Source organism: Manacus vitellinus, unplaced genomic scaffold, assembly GCF_001715985.3.
Source record: "Manacus vitellinus isolate BGI_N305 unplaced genomic scaffold, ASM171598v3 scaffold_14_pilon, whole genome shotgun sequence".
NCBI classification, from domain to species: Eukaryota; Metazoa; Chordata; class Aves; order Passeriformes; family Pipridae; genus Manacus; species Manacus vitellinus.
Window position 1 is genome coordinate 12691093 of NW_021939063.1, and position 21946 is coordinate 12713038.

Here is a 21946-nt window from a genome sequence, read left to right on the forward strand (position 1 = left end):
GGGCGGCGGGGACCCCTCCGTGGGGCAGGGACAGCTTTGTGTCTTTTGGTGCGTCCACCACAGCCCGTTTTAGTGCGTTTCGAGGACATACTGCTGATTTAGGAGGTAGCTTTGGCTTTCTGCTCCCCCGCTGAACTGCGGTTCTGAGTTTGTGCATCCTGTTTCCAGGGGAACCGGACTGTCAGTCTTTTGGGATAGCCATACTCAGCTGCTTAAGCCGCTGTAGAAGGGTGGTCTTTTAGTTGAACCTGAGTCCAGTGGCACAACAATGCTTGCTTTTTAATCTTTATTTCCCTTTTTTTTTTTTTTTAATTTTATACAAGGTGATTATCAAGCTTTGGTTTCCAAGTACCTTTAACCGTGCAAACCCAATTAGCTGCTTCACACCTTCACCCCGCCCCCCAGATTGGGATTCTTATTTCAAACCTACACCTGTCTCCACTTTCCTATTGCACAGCCCAGCTACCCACTGGTCTTAACCAAATTTCCCACCTTCTTAACTTGACTCCTATATCCACCCTCAGAATACAAAATGTGCCTACATCAGGCAGGACCAGACTGGGGCAGTCTGATGGGGGTTTAACCGGCCCCTTTCCTGGTGTCTTCTGTGTGCTGTACAGCTGATAAATAAGTACTGTCAGAGATTTGTACTAGAACTTTTCAATTTTATGCAGTGTACTAATCTGGAGTTAATAAAACTGTAACATGTTTTTTTAGTACCTCAGGCTTTGTATGTGTGCACTTGTGTTGAACTTTGCCATCTGAGACTATACACCACTTGTCTGTTTTCTGAGAGCTAAACTATCATACCTAGACTGTGGAAATCCCTGAGTTGATGTAATTTTATATCTCATGTCCATTCAGCTTAATATAGGTGTCTGTTAAACTGCTCTCCGGACAGGACTGTATTGTAGAATCTTGGTTGTGTTATGGTTTTAGATGGAGCACTCAGATGAAGAACCTCCCAAGAAACGGACTTTGAGAACTTGTTTTCGTCCTGCTGTTGTACCTTCGTCAGTCACAACTGATCTGTCACCATTACACAAAAAACTGTTGACTTACCGAAGGAGCCATGAGCAGCAAGAGATGATTGATCAGATACTGTGAGTTTCGTGTAATTCAAGATATTGAAATTCAAATGAGACATTGCACATTTGACACCTGACAAATAATAATGGTGTTTGTTTAATATAATTATAGCGAGATTTAGTGATCAAAGATCATCAAAACCCAGGTTGCATTGATTAAAATATTAGGATTATTTCTAATATGTTATTTGTAGTTTTTCTGCACTTCTGATTCTATGTTTTACTTTAGAATTGATCGAGCTCTTAAAGTCTGTGACAAAACCATGGAAGAAACATCTCACAGAGATCCTGCACCTCCTATTCCAGAACTGCCTTCCACTGTGAGAAAGTATTTCTTTAATATTTTAAGTGTCACCTATTTAGTTCTTTGTTATTGGGGCACTTATTTTACTTCTCAGAATTTATGTAAAGATACTTATCTCAATCCTTAGTAGTTAATAAACATATTTATATACTCAGGTAGTCCCATTGAAATGACACTTACATACCTACAGAATAAAGTCTCTGTTTAGGAATAATATTTGTTATATTTTATATTTCTGATGTTTTTGTTTATATGTTCTGAATACATAACAATTTTCTGTTGCTTTTTATACAGGTGAACAATGAGGAAGACCAACAAAGAGTGAGTTAAATTCTTTTGTCTGCTTTTTTTGGAGTAGGAGAGTGAATGATCTCTGTTCAGAGGAGTTGAGCATGTTATATGGAATCAATGGTGATTAAACAGGAAAAGGTAATCGTGGTGGGGAAAAGAGGAATGGGAGCAAAATAGCAGTCTTATCTTGTGGTCCAGTAGAAGAAAAGTATTTTTCTGTTACAGAAAGCATGTCTATCAGAAATTAATTTAGCCTTAGTTGAAGGACATTACTTAAGAAAAAAATCTAACAGGCTACAGGATTATTCCAGTTGAGGTCATAGATTGTACCTTAGCCTGTACAAAAACTAGTCTTTGACATCATTCCCCTGATTTGAGGAACAGGCACTAATCCTGAAATTTGTGCATAGCTTTTAAAGTAAGACTTAGTCTCTGAGAGCAACTGGAAACCCAAATCAGTATTGAAATATTTATATTAAGTAACTTAAGGTAACACCAGTTTTTCCTGGCTTATGTTAGATAAACTCAATCTGTAGATGTAGAGATTCAGATCCCTTTTTTTTTTTATAACAAAGCTGTCAGTCAAAAGCATAAATACCTTTTTCTTTGGCCAAGATCCACTCCCCTTGGGGGCGATGTTTGTCCACACTTTTTTGCCAGATAAATGTTTGTCCAAAGGACAATAACCTTAATCTTGAACTGCTTTATTGTCAGCCATAAACTTCAGCAGAGAACCAAGGAAAATGCCATACTAACAAGTACAATATTTTGTATTTAAACATTGAGGCAGAGAGACCATTTTACCAGCCACAGAGTAGATTTCAGTGCATTAGTCAGTGAATACTGAAAAGATCAGATTAAGTCACCCGCCCTTATGGATAAAAAGCTGTGAATAAAAAGAGACTTTTGTCAAGCCTAACACAAAAATATTTACATAGCCAATTCTTAGAGCTCTGACAGTATTGTCCTTTCAGGCAGATTACCTCTTCATGAAGCAACGTGTGCAGAGCAATCCCATGGTTCCCATCCAGCAGCAGTGGCTCAGGTCCATGCTCGCCTTGGTGCCGCGGTCGCTTATGGAGGGCAAAGACAGGGAGCTGCTCACTCAAGAGCTTTTAGGGGAGATAGTAAGGGATTATGAAAAGAGCATGAAAAGATGTGTGTGTAAGTACCACAAATTACTCAGTACTTATATTAATGTTAGTATATATAATACAAGCTGTTCCATATTCTCTCACTGAAAATATTTTTTCTAGTTTGTTCTTTCAGCCAGGCATGATCTTTGTAATTAACTACTGATTCATCTTTCTCTACCTCATCAACTGTGTGTTGGCTGTAATGTTTAAGGCAGAACTTGCTTATTTTATTCAGATCAGGAAAAAGTTAACCAGCTGAAGGTACAGTTCAGGCAGTGTAGACTTCATGTCAGAAAGGTTGAGTGTCAATGACATTATTTCATTGAGTCTTTAACCTGTTTAGTTAATTTGCTGCAAGAATGTATCGCTGTTTGCTGCTAAAGAAAGTTGAAACTTTTTATGTACTAGTGATTCTTTCTCCCTCTTAAGGAACAGAAGCTTTTCTTAAGCTGTTCATTCACAAACACATCCCTGAGTTTTCTGATGGTAGTTTTGATGCATGAGGAAGCTTGCAATAAACATCTGCAAAGATAATTACTATTTTCAGATATCACTCATACAACTTACTTCAGTTTTAAAACCTTTTAAAAAGGTTAATGAACTGGAATTTTAAAAGTGTTTTCCCTTGAAATCATGTATTAATTTCTTTTTTTTATTATTTACATTTATAGTATCCAAAGTCTGAAATTCAACCAAATTTTGTCAATATTTTAGTGGATAGTGATATTTTTAAAAATGCAGATTAAAAAAATACATAATTTATCATGGGACTAACTTCTTTGTAATGTCATCAGTTATAGTATATAGCTATAGTATCTCACTGTAATTTTGTTAAAAAAAGTTACCATAAATTCTTGCAGTCATGGAATATCTCAGTTTGGAAGGGGCCCATAAGAACCAGAGTCGAACTCTGTGCTCCTTGCAGGACTACCTCAAACTAAACCATACAACTAAGAGCACTGTTCAGATGCTCCTTGAACATTGTGGTGCCATGACCACTTCCCTGGGGAGCCTGATCCCCTACTGACCATCCCTCAGCAAAGAAATTGCTAAAGAAAGTATTTCATTATTTAAACATGAATCTGTCTGAAAACCATCATGAACAGGAGACAGAGTTGGAGTTATGCCACCTGAGTCTGTACAGATATTTAGCAGAAGGAATGATTTTGAGTTACCTTAGGGAGAATGTTTTTTGAAGACTAGGGTGACACAGTTACCTCTTCATCCTCCTGTGTACTTGGCTCAACCTGGAGAAAGACCAAGGAAGTGCAGTGCCTGTTGAATATGGCATCATTTTCTTCTAAGGTTCATGTATTTATTTTTTTTTCTTAGTGCGAAGAGCTCTTATTAAACCAGATGTAGAAGGACTTGAAAAGGAAGAGGAGGCACCTTTGCCTTTGTTACCTCTGTGAGTGGACTAAGCTAGCAAATAACCTACTGGCAAAACACAGAGTTGCATGAGTGAAATTCTTGTTGAGCTGCATGGACAGAGTTATGGCACAATATTAATTCTAGAGTCCCTTAATGTGGCAGATTTTCTATCTGAAGAGGATCCTGTGTTTCAGCATCTCTTATCTGAATGCTCCACAAAGTTTTAGCACTGGTAGTGTTTTATTACTGTTGTTACAGTTACACAGAGCAGCACTAATGACTGCAAATGAAACTTCTTTTGGCTCTGAGTGCCCAGACGCTAAAGTGAGATTGCAGCTGCCTCTGGAATGGGGGGTGTGTGTACAGGGCAGTTCTGTGGCAGAAGCAGCATTGTACTGTACTCTGACATGCTGAAACTAATGCCAAGGGCTCATGTGACTTTGGTGTTATGAGCTAAAACCTTGAGACCGAAGGCAAACCTATTATGCTCTCCCAAAACAGAAGAGGAATTCAGGTAGACAGAGTATAAATACCTGAATTATTAAGTTTTTCTGGAGCATCAGAATGTGTGCTCTCAAAGTATTGATGATAAAGGCTTCCTGATTGCAGGTGGTGAAGTGAGGAGTTTACAGCTACAGAACTTTTGGAAGAGCAGGTGATGTGAAAATACCATGAGGATAAAACACGTTTGATCAGACAGTATCTTTATAACTTCCACCGTGTCATAGTGAGAATGTGTGTGTGGCATTTAAGTAACTGTTCAAGTTAGGGAATAAGCTTTTTAATACTACTTTTTATATATAAGAATATTTTATTCAAGTATTGCTTGAGCTCTTAATTTTTGTTTGTTCATTTGTTTTGATTGGGTTTTGGTGGTTTTTTTCCAGAGGCCTGGATTTTTCTAGTTCGTGGCATAAGAGCTTTATCAAAGCAAAAAACCAAATCCTTTCCACCTTGCACACTGTCCACCCCACAATGAAAACTCTACTGGATTTTGGTTATGCAGCATTCTCTTCCTTCCTTGTAGTGGATTTCTCTAGTTCCAGGTAAAGTCTGTTCTGCTGAATTATTGATCCACGTAGGTTTTTGAAACTGGCAAAGATGAGTTTGTTCAATTCTATTATTTGTCACAGGGGAGTTTATATAAAAAATTTCTTTGTGTCATTTAATGTACTTTGAGTAAGTTACTTTATGTTATGACACGTGAATTTTCTCCTTTCTGTTACATGTTTTATTGGTGCTTAAGTTGCTGGTAGTATCAGCCCTTTAGATTTATATTTTGCCTTTGATTCTGTAAAGGTCTTCTCATTATTTACTTATTCCTAATGCTGTGATCCCCAGAGAAGTTACAGCATTTAAGAAAATCAACTTCTCATAGTAGTATTATCATGTGTAGGGAATTCTGTGTTAACTCTGAATATCAGATTTCTTCCTGGTTTTCATCAGTTGGATTTTGTTTAGTCTTGGAACTTCAAATTTGCACTGTTTTCAAAATGATAATTTTCACTATATTTTCTTCATTATTTTTTCTGGTAGCTCTTCTGTATGTCCTGGAGTTTGGGATGTTTTTTTTACTTCCCATAGTCTACTAAAGGGATGCTTAGGTTCCCACTGTGCTTTCTGCTAAAAAAAGAATGGGTTTTTAATACAATATTTACTATTGTTACTTTACTCCATGTTTGTTTTTTTTAAATTTTGTTTATAAAGTTGCCTGTAACTTTGTTTTCTAGATTGAAAGGACCAACTGACTATAGATCTTTAAGAACCGATGCATCTCTAAGCTGTTCTAAAGCAGAAGAGGACATAATGAGTACATGGTATCAAAGAGTTGTCGAGCTCTTTTCTCAGAAGGAGGCCTTGGATGGTGTAAAGCTGGATCAGGTTGACTCTTTCTATAACTGTGTGTCTATACTTATGTCTAATCAGGTAAATAACTTTCCTCTCCACTGTAAACTTAATGGAATTAAACCACTAGTAACTTTGTAGAAAAATGATGGAACAATAGTCTAATCAAATCCTTGTCATTTAACAAAAAGTCAGAGGAAAATGCTTTCCAGATATTTCATTTCTACTTAAAGCATGTATTAGTAATAGACTTAATGTTGCAGCAATGCCTGGGCTTTACTGAAATGTTTACTTGTTCATTGGTTTACATCTTTCAAGGGCCTGGATAATACCCACTGGAGTTATTAGAACAAGTCACACTGTTTCAGTTATCCATGAATCAGACCAGAAGTACTAAAATTAATGGAAATCCTGTCTTACTGCAGGAATGGAACATGGGATGGGCCTTTTTTCTGTCGACTAACAGGTGATCTATGTTATTACCTAGCTGAAAGAATTACTGGGAAGAACCACTGAAGCTTTTGTGAAACTTTTTGACCCTGAAGACAGAAGTCGTCTGCCTTTATTTAAGATGGACTTGACTCTTGAAGAAAATAATATTGAGTTTTATCCAAGCTTTAAAGACTTAGAAGAATCAATTTTGTTTGTAGTAGATTGTATAGGAGAGACTCTCCAGGTGTGCTTTTATCTTTATTTAAATATGTAATTGTTAAGTTGCTCAATATGTGAAAATATTAGTGATTTAGGAGTCTGACTACCATGGCAATGGGAGCAGAATGCAACTTGTGGTATTTATTTTCCACGAGCATTCTACAGGTCGCATCATGAATCTTGATGCCCAGCAGCATTCCAGAGTCTGAAACTCATTTTGTAATTCCTTGTTCATAAAAAATTGGTGCACGTCCCACTGATTGGTTTAGCCTGCTGTTTGGATCTGCAATGATAATAACCTTAAGTATATGTGTGATGATTTACAGTAAATTAGCATTAATGTTTAAGATCCCCAGAGAAAGACAAGGAAAATTAGTGTTGATATTCCTTTTCTTTCTAAGAAAAAGAAAATCTTCAAATCTCTAAAAGCTAATACATACAATATTGATGGACTGATGTCTTGAGAACCTGTCTGTGACTCCAGAGAAGAGAGCCTTTCTGGGGGCTTTGGATGTATTCCTGGGAACTGAGCATTGTCCTTCAGTCATACATGATGGTACTTTCAGAGAAGCGTTTTGGGTTTGACTTTGTATATTTGCAAATATGATATAATTTAATTGTATGCAAGGTTGGATAGTTTATTTTTTTTTCCCTTTTACACATTTCCTGTTCATCTTTTTTCATCAGGAAGAGTCATTCTACATGATTAGGGTCTCATACTTTTCTGATAGTGTCTTCTGCAGATTGCAACTTACTCCTTGCATTACTTTTTAAAATTTAAGTAATCAAAGCTTGCCCTTCCATCAGAACGTCCGAACGATCCGTTCTTGGCTGACAGGGGCCACTGCCACTGTGGATGCTGAGCTTCCTCAGCACGTCGTGCAATGGGCCACATCCACCCTGAAAAAATCCATCAGAGACAACTTAGAAGGCCCAAAGGAACACTTTGAAAGCTACGGTGAGTGATGGAAGAGTGTGCAAGTAACTGTGTCACTTCTTTGTAATAAGTAACTTGCTGTCATTTTAATGATATTGATACATTGTAATTGAATTGTAGTTGAAAGGTATGGCTGGCTTGTAGATGGAACTGCAGAGGCACAGATAGAAAGATTTGAAGCAGAACAACACAGTTTTGATGAATATACTGCTGTAAGTTCTAATTCTACATTTTATATATAATTTTTACTGTACATACAGCAATCATAAAAAGGGGAACAGAGAATAACAGGTGCTTAGCCTTTATCTAAAAGTAATGTGGACTGCCTACAAAGGTACACTGTAAGTGATTTTTCCCCCAAAAAATCTGTGGTAAATAGAAGAAAATATTATTTGTTTTCTTCAATGTCTAATACTTACTCATGTAGCCAAGTTCTTAAACAACAGCTCTGAAATGTAAAGCCTAATGTTTTTCTGAAGTTCATAGATGAATTCTTCACCCTCAAGAAGGAAATCATGAGTTTGCCAGAGACGTTTTATTTCCCTATGATCCATTTGAGTTGTGAGGATTTAAAACAAGGTTTGGCTAATCGTGCAAACAGCTTTGGGAAAATGCTTCTGGACAAATTAGTTGCAAATTACAGAGAGGAAAATGAGAAGTAAGTAGAATTTTTCTGCCTGTGGATGCTGTATGTGTCAAATACATAGTAGAAACATGTAGAAGAAATGTGAAGATACCATACTTCTGTTTAATGAAGACTCTTGGCTAAATAATGATCTCATGCCAGTTGCACTGACTGTTGTAATTTTCTAATGTTTTGGTCTCAAAAATGGGTAGGAGACTTGGATCATGGAGGAGCTAAAAGATCAAAGGACTTCACTACTGTTCTGGATTTTTTAGTGTAAACTACAGTACTACTGCACTGTCAAAGGAAAGACTAGTTAGACTCTCTTATTTCATGATAGATATTTCTGCAGGGCTGCTCTCAAGCCACACCTCCCCATTTATTACTCCATCCTCGGTGCAGAATCTGCCATTTCAACTTGTTATATTTCACCCCATTGATCACAGTCAAATGCATCAATCTTTCTAGATCCCCTCTGCAGTGACTCTCATCCTTCTAGAGAGCCAGCAGCTCTGACAAAATATTTATTGGGAAAGTGTTTGTGTGTACACTAACGATACTTTTCTAAAGTTCATTTCCTAGTAACAGGAAACCAAAGCATTTATTGCAGAAGGATACCCCAAAACCCAAACAAAGCAATTGTTGCAATTCAGTAGATAGTATTTTTCTAGACTGACTTGGTCATATTCCCTTTTAAGTTTCACAAATAAAGGAGTTTGTATGTGGATAATACTTACAGAAGTAAATTGAACTTCTATTTCCATTAAAGCTGAACCTAAAATCTTAAAATGTTGGTACTTTATGTAAAACAAATCTACAGGATATGCAGTGAATTTGAAACAATTAAGGAACGTGCATTAAAAGTTCCTGAGACAACAGAAGAAATGGTGGAAACAATAGATTACACAAAGCAGGTCAAAACCAAAGACATTCCAGACCTGGTGCTAAGGGGCAAGGTAGGTGTCTATCCTTTTGTTTTTAATCTTTTGTCAGACACACTACCCTATACAAACAGAGAATTCATTCTGGAGTGCAGTCTTTTGATCATGCTGCATGTATGAATAATTTCAGTTTTATTTCAGACAGAAGTGAGAAGTCCAGCTCATTCTTTGCCATATGCCTTTGCTTCTTATTCCTATTCCCATATGTTCTGCATGTCAGGGAGGAAATGTAGCTTTTAATAAATCATGGCAGATTGTAAAATACACAGTTTATTGTTTGTACCTGGAGACTTCAGGGCTGCTTAAAAATCTATTTGTGAAAATGTAACAGACAAGAATAAAGAGCATTTTATGTGTAAAAACAGTCATGATTTTGAACACATAAACCCCAATTTATGCTTTGAGCAGACTATAGGTGATGTTACATTAGCAGCAGTTTGTGTGTGTGAATATGTATCAGATTTTCTGTTATGGTAATGGGTCTATAAATATAGCACGTTATGTTTATATCTGCAAAAATTATATATTTTTATTTTTAATAATATTGGGATTTTTGCATGTAGACTTACAGACGACAGGAGTCATATTTAGAGAAACAAGCTCATGACAAGGCAGTGATTTGAATCATATCATACATATATTTTGAATGTTAATATTGCTGAAGTAGCTCCAAATTCTGAAAGTTCATGAAATCTTGGTTTCTATTTTATCTTTGTAGGTAATATTGTCCTACTCTATATTTTAAACAGACCTAAGATACCTAAAGCTTTATGAAATCTCTTTTAATAGGAGTGCTGTCGGCAAATGAGTTACTTCTTAGATGTTTTTTTGTTTGCTCCTGAAGACCTTGAACTAATTACAGAAGCTATATTATGGCCAAAGAAGATGAACCTCATTTTTAAAGAGCATGATGATGTAAGAGCATTTTCTTAGTTGGTGGTATATTTTGGCTTTTTAGACTTCTCACTCTACTTTAGCTATTTGTTTCCTCAGCAGACTAAACGTATAACTTAGACATGCATAAATAACATATTTCCAGGTTTTTCTAACAAAGGAGGACTTTTTGTGGATAAAATTTAAAACTGTCACTGTAGCTTAAAAGCTTCAGTGAATCTTATTATCCTGGTTTGTTTGTGGTCAGTAGTAGGTAATACATAGGAAGGTGAAAATTCACTACACTGCACTTATCTAGTACTGAAAATGTAACTGCCAGGCCCTTAATAAGACTGAATGCCTGGACAAGAAGTCATTTAGTTAAAGTGATATTTTGTTCTGTCAATAAAAGCACAGTGGGAACAGTGTCTTTTAGATGGCAATTGTTAATAGAAAATATTCAACATCTTATTTTCTATGTGTGACTACAGATTACTTTTCTTCCACTTCTATGCATTCATCTTGATTAGCAGTTTTTGCCTTTTAGTGTTCTCTTGGCTCTCCATAGTAATTTAGCATGAATTTAATAATTTCTTCTGAATTTTTTTAAGAATTAATAATTATTAAAATTTAAAAAAAAAAATCACAGTCTTTTAAATATCACAATCAAGGATTTCACTTTTACTAAGTCTTATTTAGGTACTAAGGAGTATGTCCAAGGGTGACAAATATGCCTCTGACTGAAAACATACCCAGCTTGGGAGACTGCTAGGTCTGTAAAACACTTTGTTTGCATGTAATCATTTTTTAATCCCCAATAAATCAGTAAAATTAATTTTCTACTTCTGTGCAGAGAGTCCATGATGCTTGGTCTAACTCTTTAATGTGAAAGGTAGTACAGAGTGGATCTGACTCAGAGTCCCTCAGCAGGGTATTGCTCCATAGCTGGCTGTTGAGTGATCTGCAGTGTGCTAGAGCTTGAGGACAAGAACAGCTCCACATCAAGTTTTCATGAGTCTCTATTTTTGCATTTTATGCTCTCAGATATGAGTCAGTTCTTATCCTAATACAAAAGGAAAAGGCTGGTTCCTCCTTTGGAGAAGTTTTGTTTGTCTGCTTCACAACTTTGCCTGGTGGTGGGTGTCCTTGTCTTAGGAGATCTCCTCTCCCTTGGTTGATGTCTTGTTTGGTACCTTAAAACTAACCCTTCTGTGTGCAGACACAGTGCTTTAGACTGGTCTGGTGTTCCAGAATTTCTGCCTTTTACAGCAGTGGGTACATGTGGGATAGCAAAGGCTTTCAACAACTGTAGGTTTTCTTTTTGGCAGTAAAATACTGAATCCCAAAGATGAGAATCTCTCTTTTTTTCAGTAATACTTTCCCATCTTTTGTCTGATTGCTGAAGGAGGCCTTTGTACTGTGTTTAGATGGTACTGGGTATGTTAATCACTGAAAGGATTAAACACCTTTGCAATGCTTTTTTTTAATTTTAAAAAAATCAATTGTTTTGTAGCTGATTGAACAATCTAAAAGTGTCAGAGAGCAAGAAGTACTGCAGAAGTGTGATAACCTGCGGGAGGAATTAGACAAGCTGGCAGATTCTGTGGCAGAATTAGAAGAATATTCAGAGCTGGATTGCATGCAACAGGTTTGATTAGCAGTTAAAAAAGGGTAGAAATGTTTTGTGGTTTTAATACACTTTTGTATAAAGCATGGAATTCTAGCCATAGTGATATTATTTGCAAATAACTTGAGTGGAATTAGAATTTCCTTTCCTATTTTTGGTATATCAAGGAACTGAAGGAAAAAAATAGCAGTTCAGAAAGAGTGTTTGATAGCAATTTTGTATCTTTTTTTCTGTGAACCTCGAAACTTTTTTGTTCTGCTAATGAAGAGCAGACCACTGGCTCCAAAACTTTCTGAATTTCTGTCAGTATTTTGTAGTTGCCAGAGCATGTCTTGCACTTTAGTTGGATTATACTGCATTTGTGCTTAGTAAGCAATTTTGTTTCTTAAAAACAAAACGCTTCAAAGCACAAAACAGAAATCCTAAGCTAATAAATCCCAGTTGCCCTTATGATATGTGAGGCCATAAAAGAGCGTGTGCCTACCTCCTAGAACAGTGAGTTTTAAAGCTCAAATATTTTGAAAATACTGTAAAATTGAATAATGAGAAAACCAACTTCACTTTTCATCATGTTCATCTGGATTCTTCATGGTTTATCTACTCAAGTATAAGTAGAAAAGTTTTTAACTTACGTTTTCTAAAATTTTAATATGAAGGCTTATTATATTTTGATATCTTATTTTGATAGCTGTTCAGAGCACAGTTCAGTTCTCTCTCAAGTCATCCCATTATTTGATTTCAGTATGTGGCTGATGTGAAGACATTACAGAAAACCATACAGGACACTGAGGAAACAGTAGCTCTTATTAACAATGAAGAGGTTCTGCTTGGATGGAAGCCGAGTGACTTCCCAGTCCTCAACAACGTAAAAGCTGAGATAGAGCCCTATCAGAGACTCTTTAATCTTATACTGAAATGGCAGCGAACAGAAAAAAGGTAATTCAACTATAATGACAGAGAGTGAGGAAAAAAAAATGCTCACGCTGGTCCTATTCATGTCAGACATAGAATATGGATTCATTTTCTTGTCAACGCATGGTTTTAGGAAGCCAAATATAATAGCAAGCTAACATACATAGCAGGTTTGTTGGTTTTAATTCAGCTAGAAAAAAGTCAGGGGTTTTTTTTATTATTTTTTTAAATGTAATCATGGAATTATAGAATCATAGGATGTTCTGAGTTGGAAGGGACTCACAAGAATCATTGAGTCCAGCTCCTGGCCCTGCACAGGATACCCCCAACAATCACACCTGTGATTTGCCTGGGAGCAAAGGAACATATCTCAGACTGGGTTCTAACTGTATTAGTTATTTTAGTGAAGCCTATAATAAGGCAAACTCTGAGGAAGAAATTTATTAGGAAGAAAAATTTTAATGAGTTATGAGACGTTTTGTGTACCAGAAAAGGAAGAAGTTCAATTAGAAAGCTTATAAACTGTATGTAATGAAAACTGTGTTTAACATAACAGCTGCCCAAAATACTGTGTAGGGGGGCTCAAATGCATTGCTGTCTGGTGGCTACATCCTACCACAGAAACTGTATTCTGTATCTAAATTCTGTGAGATTGTTTATCATTTCCTGCACTCTTCAGAAGTTATAACGTGCTATAGCTAGAAAGCATGGGGGTTTTGAAAATACAAGACCCATTGTGATTTTAAATGTCATATGTTGATCTCTATCCAGAGGTTAATTTAAATATTTCTCAGTTCATGCAGTTACTCAGTTTCAGTATGTGACTGACTTGAGAGAATTGCACAAATACACAGAAGAGTGTGATTGAACCACCTTTAGTTGTGCATTAGAATTTTGTATAGAATGACAATAATTGGAAAGAAGATCTTTGCTTTAATTTAAATAACTATTACTGTACACCTTGTTTGTGTTGCAAAACCAAGTGTTAAATATTTGTGGGATGCATTTGTTATTCTGTCTTCTAACCTTGTGTTTTTTCTCAGATGGATGGATGGTACCTTTTTGGAACTAAATGGGGAAAGCATGGAGGCTGAGCTTGATGAGTTTTATAGAGAGCTATATAAAGTGACAAAACTCTTCCAACAAAGGAAGAAAATGCCACAGGACAGGAAAAAGGCACCACGACCCAAAGAAGAAGGGAAGACAGTAAAAGCAATAAAGGCTAATACAACTCTTACAATGTGTTCTTCAGTTCTGGAGCAGGTTAAAGAGTTTAAGGTAAGAAAAAGTGAGGGATGTTAATATCTGATGCTGAGGGACAAATGCTAAATTCAGTGCTCAGTACAGGTAGATGATGCAGTGTCAGAGACTATCATTAGAGAGAGAGAGAGAACACACACTGAATCACCATTTCCAGATTGTACTGTCCCATTCATTTTAATAAAATTGATTTGGTTTTTTTTATGGTTTTAGGAATGTGAATTGTTAATGAGTGAACACATACAGGAGAAAAGTAATTTTTGGGTGCAAAGAAACATTTGAGGATGCAGTTGGAAATTTTGAAATGGGACTCTATGTTAATGCACATGCAAACAAAATTTACCATAATATAGCTGAAAAATTGTTCATTTTCTCTTTTCTTCTAAGACTGTGCTTAGGAGTTGTATATTTCCTCTTCAGTAACTAATAGAATTATTTAGAAGTGGAATGGATAACTGAATGGAGCCATCTACACTTTTCAGAAAAAATTTTCATGTCATCAAGTACTACAGCAGAATTTTAAATGCACATCAGAGATTATTAAAAAGTTAAGAAATTATTCCTATGACAATTTTTACCTTATTGATGTCTTTTCTGAATTAGGAGAATATTCCCACTGTGACTGTCTTTTGTAACCCTGGCATGAGAGATCGTCACTGGGAGCGGATGTCAAATATAGTAGGATATGATTTAACCCCAGATGCTGGAACTACCCTGAGAAAAATTTTAAAGCAGAATCTAGGCCCTCATTTGGAAGAGTTTACAGCTATAAGTGTGGGTGCAAGCAAGGTAAGCACAGAGATTTAATCATGACAGATATGACGTCTGGTCTCTTGGTGAATACTTTATGACTTACTAGAATTTTTTGTCTTTGCCCTTAGGCAGCAAAAGAGATTTGGTGAGACTTAAATGATTAGATAATCCATTAGATGATAAGATGTTAATGATGATTAGATGATAATGTGCAAGTAAACATTTGTATCTCGTGTTACATTGTTAGTATTTCCCAAGTGTCCTGCTTTCTGTGTGCTAGAAAATGATATACTGAGGAAAAGCAATAACAATTAACTTGTGCTGTTAGAGCAAAAGAGCTTATTCAGCTAGATAAACTTATATATTGAATTAATGAGTTGGAAAAACCAATTCAGTGACTACACCAAACTATTTTCTTTTAAAATAGGAATTTTCCTTGGAGAAAGCAATGCATACCATGATGGAAGTCTGGGATTCAATTTCCTTCAATACAAATTTGTATCGTGAGACTGGTATTCACATTCTGTCTTCAGTGGATGAAATTCAGGCTCTTCTTGATGACCAGATTATGAAAACTCAGACAATGAGAGGATCACCTTTCATTAAACCATTTGACAAAGAAATCAGGGTACAATCAGTATTTTTTCAACCATTTTTATTTGTAGGATAACTACTGTGCAAGTGTGTACTATTTGTATTACAACTTTATTGTTTGAGTTGTGAATTAAATGCTGTCATTGATTTTCCAGCAAGAATACTGTGAATTTATGTGAGTCATACTTACCTTATTTCTGTTTTGGTATTCCTTTTTCCACTCGGATCCAAGTGCAACCAAGAGAATGTGAATATTTTTTCACATCTTTTGCAAAATCACCATTTCCACTGGTGTCTTTAACCTTGCTTCTTAATAACTGGAAATTATGTTTCTCTTATTGTTAATAAGAACATGTAGTAATTTAGTTTTGGGCTCATTTTTTCCCTGAGCAAGGAAACTTCTTAATGACTGGGAGAAGGTTTTTTAATCAGGCCTCAGAAAAATGATGGGAGCACTTTACACCTGGGTAAAGTCTTTGTGGTGCTAAGACCATGACTAGTGACAGGAGAGAAGCTGCTGGGATTGCTTTGCAGTTCTTTGTTGGTTTATGTAGGAAATCTTCAGGCTCAAGCAGGTTCAGTGTACAAATGCAGTATTTACCCTTACAGATGGCAGATACAGGGGTATCTGTTATTGTCCACTTTAGGGAAAGGACACTGGACTGGCTGAATCTCTCCTGTGATTTAATGTGGCCTTTCTGGTATTCTGGTGTCCCTGCTGTAATGCAGCTGCAAGAGCTCCCTGCTGTGAGGAGATGAAACAGAATTTGTCACTGGTAGCCTCCTGGGTATTGCTTGACCTTTAAGCTGCCAAAAGTTGATAGCACCAAAGTGATAACTGCATTTTAGAAAATTTGTTTCCAAGTAGGTAAAAGTGCTGAGTTCCTTTGGCTTTTGTATATGTGAAAGAACCTAAATACTCATAAATATTTTTCTTTTATTTAGTTTATTGTTAGATGATTATGTTTTTCTCTTTGGGAGCTAGAATACCCCAGTGTCTACCTTTCTTGAATTTATTGTCTCTAACATTATTTGCTTGGAAATATCAAGATAACATTCTTCAAATATTTCTTAAGGAATGGGAAAGTCGCTTAATTCAAATTCAGGAGAATATTGATGATTGGCTGAAGGTACAAGCACAGTGGCTTTATTTGGAACCCATTTTTTCCTCTGAGGATATTATGCAACAGATGCCAGAAGAGGGGCGACATTTCCAGACTGTGGATAGATTCTGGAGAGAGATTATGAAATTTTGTGCTGAAGACCCAAAGGTAAGGGAAATTCCCATTACTAACAGGAAACAGGAGCTTCTCTCACTTTTTCTTTTGGGGATGCTTTGTTTTCAGAATATATACAATGAACTACATTGTATATATTGCCTGTATATATTTCTAGGAACAAAGTCACGTTGTTCTTTATTTGATTAACTTCTACTGTTTGAAGTATTTCATTGAACTGACAGTTTGCATGTGTTTGTTCCAGGTTCTTGTTGCTACTTCCTTGCCAGGGTTAACAGAGAAGCTTCAGACCAGTAATGAGCTTCTAGACAAAATCATGAAAGGGCTTAATGCTTACCTTGAGAAAAAACGTCTCTTCTTTCCCCGGTAGGATGAGTTTTAAAAAAATACAAATACTGAATGTTTATTTTGTTGTGAATAAGGTCAGTCTGAGAAGTAGCTTGATAATACAGTTGTCTCTTTTTTCTTTTTTTTTTTTTCTAATTTTTTTAAGCTTCTTTTTCTTGTCTAATGATGAAATGTTGGAGATCCTGTCAGAGACTAAGGATCCTCTCCGAGTTCAGCCTCACTTGAAGAAGTGTTTTGAAGGCATTGCTAAGCTGGATTTCCTTCGCAATTTGGATATTAAAGGAATGTGCAGTTCCGAAGGCGAGCGCGTACAGCTGATTTCAAACATTTCTACTTCTGAAGCTCGAGGTGCAGTGGAGAAGTGGTTAATTCAAGTAGAAGACATTATGCTGAAGACTATACGTGATGTTATTGACAAATCAAGAATGGTATGGGGTTTGCAAGATTCTTTAAAATTACTGAATAACAAATTGCAAATCTAAGGGAGAAAGAGCATTTAAAAGTCTATTAGGATGCTGCAAATAGAAAAATAATATTTTTTTAGCAAAGAATATTAATAGGATCACCTTATATACTTCTGTATTACAATATATATTCACATATATATGTTTATATACTGTATTTAACTCAGGCATATCTAGAGACTGAGAGAAAACGGTGGGTTCTGGAGTGGCCTGGACAAGTAGTGTTGTGTGTGTCTCAGATGTACTGGACAAGTGAGGTACATGAAGTTCTTCGCAGTGGACCTGAGGTACTGTGTAATGCATACATCTTTTTAAAATCTTTCTTAATGTTTCATTTCAGCTGGTGTATTTTGCTTAATCAAGGATTTTTCTACAATCAAAATAAAATTTGAAAAATTACAAGTACATGAGTTTGACATATGTGAATTTATGCACAGTGATTTATACCTTTCATTCAAGTACTTGCACCCTTCATTCAAGTATTCTTGTTTAGAGCAAGCATAGATTAAAATGTAGCTTTGCAACATAAATGCATAACTGTGAATGAGAGAAGCTGATGCAAAAACATGACAATTAAAAAAATAGATTAATAAGCAACCACTGTTAAAATATTTAGTCAACATGAAGAAATCTGGAACACTTGAAACTGTGGTGTAAACAGTTTCAAAATTACCTTTTCTCTCCTAGGGTTTAAAGGGTTATTATGATACACTTCAGCTTCAACTTAATGATATTGTAGAGCTGGTAAGAGGAAAACTGTCAAAGCAAACAAGGACTACACTGGGTGCCTTGGTTACTATTGATGTTCATGCTAGAGATGTCATCAAGGAAATGATTGAAAATGGTAATTATCTTTTAAAACACTTTTCTTCACAAGTCTTTACACATAGTTAATGAAAAATAGTTGTTAACCAATCAGATTTTACTGCCTAAAACAGTACAGTATTAAGATGGGGTTTGGATATGAGCACCAACATTAATAATTTCAAAGCAGTTTTCAGTTTAGCTGTAATAGAAGATCCAGTTATCTAAAATGTCTTTTATGACTGCTTTTATCTAAAATGTCTTTTATGACTGCTTTTATCTAAAATGTCTTTTATGACTGAACTCTGTGTTCACCAGGTGTGCAGAGTGAGACAGACTTTCAGTGGCTTGCCCAGCTCCGCTATTATTGGCAGTCTGAGAACGTCCGTGTTTGCATCATCAACTGCAACGTCAAATACGCCTATGAGTACCTGGGCAACTCCCCACGCCTCGTCATCACCCCTCTCACTGACAGGTGTTACCGCACCCTGGTAGGGCCTTCCAGCACTGCCACTGAGACTGCATTTGTGTGCTACAGTGTTCCTTCCACTGTTCATGACAGCCATGCTTTTAGGGCTGACAGCTGCTGTCAGACTCTGCTATTGCTGCTGAAATGAGGTTTTCAAAGATTTTACTTCCTGTAGAATATTGGGCGTGAAACTCACTCGTAACAACAAATCTGGACAGCCCACCAACCTGGCTGAAATATTTGTGGATTGTTGTTGTGGATGTGGTTTTCTTAAAATGCAAATAGAAAAAACACCCAGTATTTTATTGCTGTATGGATTATGAGAACACAGAGTACTTTTCTGATGTTCTGTTAGGTTGCTAACCTAAGTGAAGAAGGAGCCACTTGTGATGATATTGTTCCTAAGAGTAGTACAAGTTTGGTAACTTTTTATTACCCTGACTCTTAGCAGAGGTGTTTATTATTGTATTGGTTTATCCTCAACTAACCTGACAACTGAAAGTTACCAAAGTCATCTCAGATACAGCTTTTCTCACTATCATTTACTGCAATTTCTTTGCTGGAGTATAATTTCCATTAACTCTTTCTGTGGTTTAGATTGGAGCCTTTTATTTAAACCTTGGTGGTGCGCCAGAGGGTCCAGCAGGGACAGGTAAAACAGAGACCACCAAAGATTTGGCTAAAGCCCTTGCTGTTCAGTGTGTTGTCTTCAACTGCTCTGATGGCCTTGATTACCTGGCAATGGGAAAGGTAAATAGAAAATAAATATAATTTGCATTTTATTTTTAGGATGAAAATTGTAGGGTCCCTACTTTGCAGAGACACTTAAATAAATGTGGCACCTGTGGTCTGCCACCCTGGATGCTACATACTGGTCTCTACATTTTCTGTGCTTTATGAAATCCTATTAAATTGCTAATTAAAACTTGAAAGAAACAAGAGTTCATAGGATTGGGATCTTCTGATTTAACTTTCTTTAGAACCAAGAAAAAACTTTGTTCTTCAGTATATCACAGACCTATGATCTGAACAGGCTGAGATGTTATCGTAATTGTCTATGTGTGTGTGTAATTAAACTTCCAACATGACACTCTTAGTTTCTTTTGAATCTTCTAAGGCTCTGTACCAATATTATTGCTGTCTTTCTTCCTTTGCAGTTTTTCAAGGGTTTGGCTTCATCAGGTGCCTGGGCATGTTTTGATGAATTCAATCGCATCGAACTGGAAGTGCTGTCTGTGGTGGCCCAGCAGATCCTGTGCATCCAGAGAGCCATCCAGACAAAACAAGAAACGTTTCTCTTTGAAGGAACTGAGCTGAAGCTTAACCCCAACTGTTTCATAGCTATTACTATGAATCCAGGTTATGCAGGACGTTCTGAACTTCCAGATAATCTGAAGGTAAAATAATAAAATGGATGCTTCTGCTTGAGAATGAGCTTTTCCAAAAAAATTGAGGGAACCTGCGTATTGCTGGTACTAATCCAGACTTGACCACCTGGAATATAAACATACACCTGTTCTAAGATTTACATATACTGAGCCTGGGGTTTTTTCTTTCCTCCTGAGTACTTTGTTCTTTTTTAAGGAATTCAAAATATATTTAATTTTCTCATGTTTATTAGTGTTTTTCTTATTATTTTTCCAGGCCAAAGACAAGTGTCAGGCCGTGGATAGATTATAATGTTTGGGTACTAACTTTGTAAGATGGACAGGTATTTTGGGAAAAATGCTTTATGAAAATCTTATTTAAAAGGGGTGTTAGTGAGTGACACTTAATAGATGGAATGAATTGGCTTAGATTACCTGATAAAATAAGACCTTTGAGGTGATTGTTTTGACTATAAGAGCTGTTTCCCTGAGGAGGCTTGGCTAACTGAAAGCAGAGATGATGCAGAATGAGGAACACACCAACTGCAGTTTGCTTAAGGAAAGGAAGTGTATCCTCTCACCTGCCATGGACCATGTTTTCCTTCCTTACTGCTGTGCTGGGTGTATCCATGCAAGGGGCAAACTGCATTCTTGAGACACTGATGAGGGACAAAACTGGGAGAGGCAGTGTCTTTTCTGGACTGGATTGTACATTGAGATGGATGTTGATGACATCTTAGATTAACTTTCTAGGGAGTCACAAGCTGCAAATATTGATAATTCTTCTATTTCATTGGCTCCCAAATGTTCTGCAGGCCACTGCTTTCTAGTGTAACTATTTTGAATTATCTACAGTTTACTTCATCATACTAAGCATTACTTTGTTGAACATGCTGTTATTGTTTTCAGTTAGAAATGCCCTGATGGGGTTACTACTAATCCAACACCTGTAAAAGTTCTCAGTTACTTCCCATTTCTCAATTACTTACTTAAAGATATTTCTTTGGGTATATATTTCAGGTTCTTTTCCGAACAGTAGCCATGATGGTTCCTAACTATGCTCTGATAGCAGAGATTTCACTCTATTCATATGGATTTTTGAATGCCAAGTCCTTGTCAGTGAAGATAGTCATGACCTACAGGCTCTGTTCAGAGCAGCTTTCCTCCCAGTACCACTATGACTATGGCATGAGAGCAGTCAAGGCTGTGTTGGTGGCTGCTGGGAATCTGAAGCTGAAATTTCCCACGGAAGATGAAGATATATTGGTGAGTTCCTGAGGGAATAATTCTTTAAGGAATTTTATAGGTGCCCACAGCTGTGAGTTCTGAAGGCAGTTCCACCACATCTTGCCCCATTGCTGATCCATGTTTCTTAATTCGTGAAATGAAGATAATAAAATACACAAATGGGCTTAAGTTGGGCTTAACTGCTTATCAAAGGCACCACTTAATGAATTAATCTGTTACATATTAGATTATTTTAATTGCTGAACAGTTTATTCTGTGTCTGTTAACAGGAACAGTAAAATGTATATTTGTTTCTTCTAGCTTCTTAGATCCATTAAAGATGTGAATGAACCTAAATTTTTGTCCCATGATATACCTCTGTTCATGGGTATAACCAGTGATTTATTTCCTGGAATTAAGCTTCCTGAGGCAGACTACAATGTAAGTACTCTTGTAATTTTTCCTTGGTCGTAATCATTGTTGGTTGGTTTTTGGTGATTTGGTTTTTAACCAAGTACAATTAATTTAGTGAGTTATTGCAAGATGAGAAAAATTGCTGAATATTTGCAATGAAACTCAGTACCAAAGAAAATTCTTTTATCTGTGCTGAATTTAATCCGTATCTGAGTTCCCTTACATTCAGAGGGATTCTGTCCTACAGATTGGAAGCTGACCTGCAGATTTACCAAATTGTAGGCTCTGACTGATTTCTTTCCTAATTTTTGGACATAATTTAATGAGATTAAACTTTCTGTTTGTATTTTATTTATAGCAATACTTAAAGCACAACTCCTTTGTAGGAGGATGGTTGGGAAGAAGAT

General features: G+C 36.4%; 2 protein-coding genes across 3 annotated transcripts in view; one reads left to right on the plus strand and one right to left on the minus strand.

The window, feature by feature from the left end:
- Window positions 1–157, minus strand: part of PDE12 (phosphodiesterase 12) — a 5876-nt gene extending 5719 nt beyond the window's left edge. Inside the window, exon 1 of the mRNA XM_018068679.2 lies at window positions 92–157. Coding sequence (XP_017924168.2) covers window positions 92–157 — 66 coding nt within the window. The remainder of the gene's footprint in view (window positions 1–91) is intronic.
- A 782-nt stretch (window positions 158–939) lies between these two features.
- The window catches only part of DNAH12 (dynein axonemal heavy chain 12), a 57347-nt gene continuing 36340 nt past the window's right edge, over window positions 940–21946 (plus strand). Inside the window, exons 1-28 of one of the 2 annotated variants that reach the window (XM_025894713.2) lie at window positions 940–1103; window positions 1318–1408; window positions 1687–1713; window positions 2658–2847; window positions 4152–4227; window positions 5078–5236; window positions 5921–6116; window positions 6523–6711; window positions 7494–7644; window positions 7744–7835; window positions 8103–8281; window positions 9069–9204; window positions 9979–10104; window positions 11576–11710; window positions 12432–12625; window positions 13645–13879; window positions 14465–14650; window positions 15042–15242; window positions 16285–16479; window positions 16691–16812; window positions 16940–17222; window positions 17426–17545; window positions 17946–18102; window positions 18381–18553; window positions 19129–19281; window positions 19689–19928; window positions 20919–21164; window positions 21447–21566. In XM_025894713.2, coding sequence (XP_025750498.1) covers window positions 940–1103; window positions 1318–1408; window positions 1687–1713; window positions 2658–2847; window positions 4152–4227; window positions 5078–5236; window positions 5921–6116; window positions 6523–6711; window positions 7494–7644; window positions 7744–7835; window positions 8103–8281; window positions 9069–9204; window positions 9979–10104; window positions 11576–11710; window positions 12432–12625; window positions 13645–13879; window positions 14465–14650; window positions 15042–15242; window positions 16285–16479; window positions 16691–16812; window positions 16940–17222; window positions 17426–17545; window positions 17946–18102; window positions 18381–18553; window positions 19129–19281; window positions 19689–19928; window positions 20919–21164; window positions 21447–21566 — 4536 coding nt within the window. The remainder of the gene's footprint in view (window positions 1104–1317; window positions 1409–1686; window positions 1714–2657; window positions 2848–4151; window positions 4228–5077; window positions 5237–5920; window positions 6117–6522; window positions 6712–7493; window positions 7645–7743; window positions 7836–8102; window positions 8282–9068; window positions 9205–9978; window positions 10105–11575; window positions 11711–12431; window positions 12626–13644; window positions 13880–14464; window positions 14651–15041; window positions 15243–16284; window positions 16480–16690; window positions 16813–16939; window positions 17223–17425; window positions 17546–17945; window positions 18103–18380; window positions 18554–19128; window positions 19282–19688; window positions 19929–20918; window positions 21165–21446; window positions 21567–21946) is intronic. The other variant, XR_003915603.1, reaches the window with a different exon arrangement.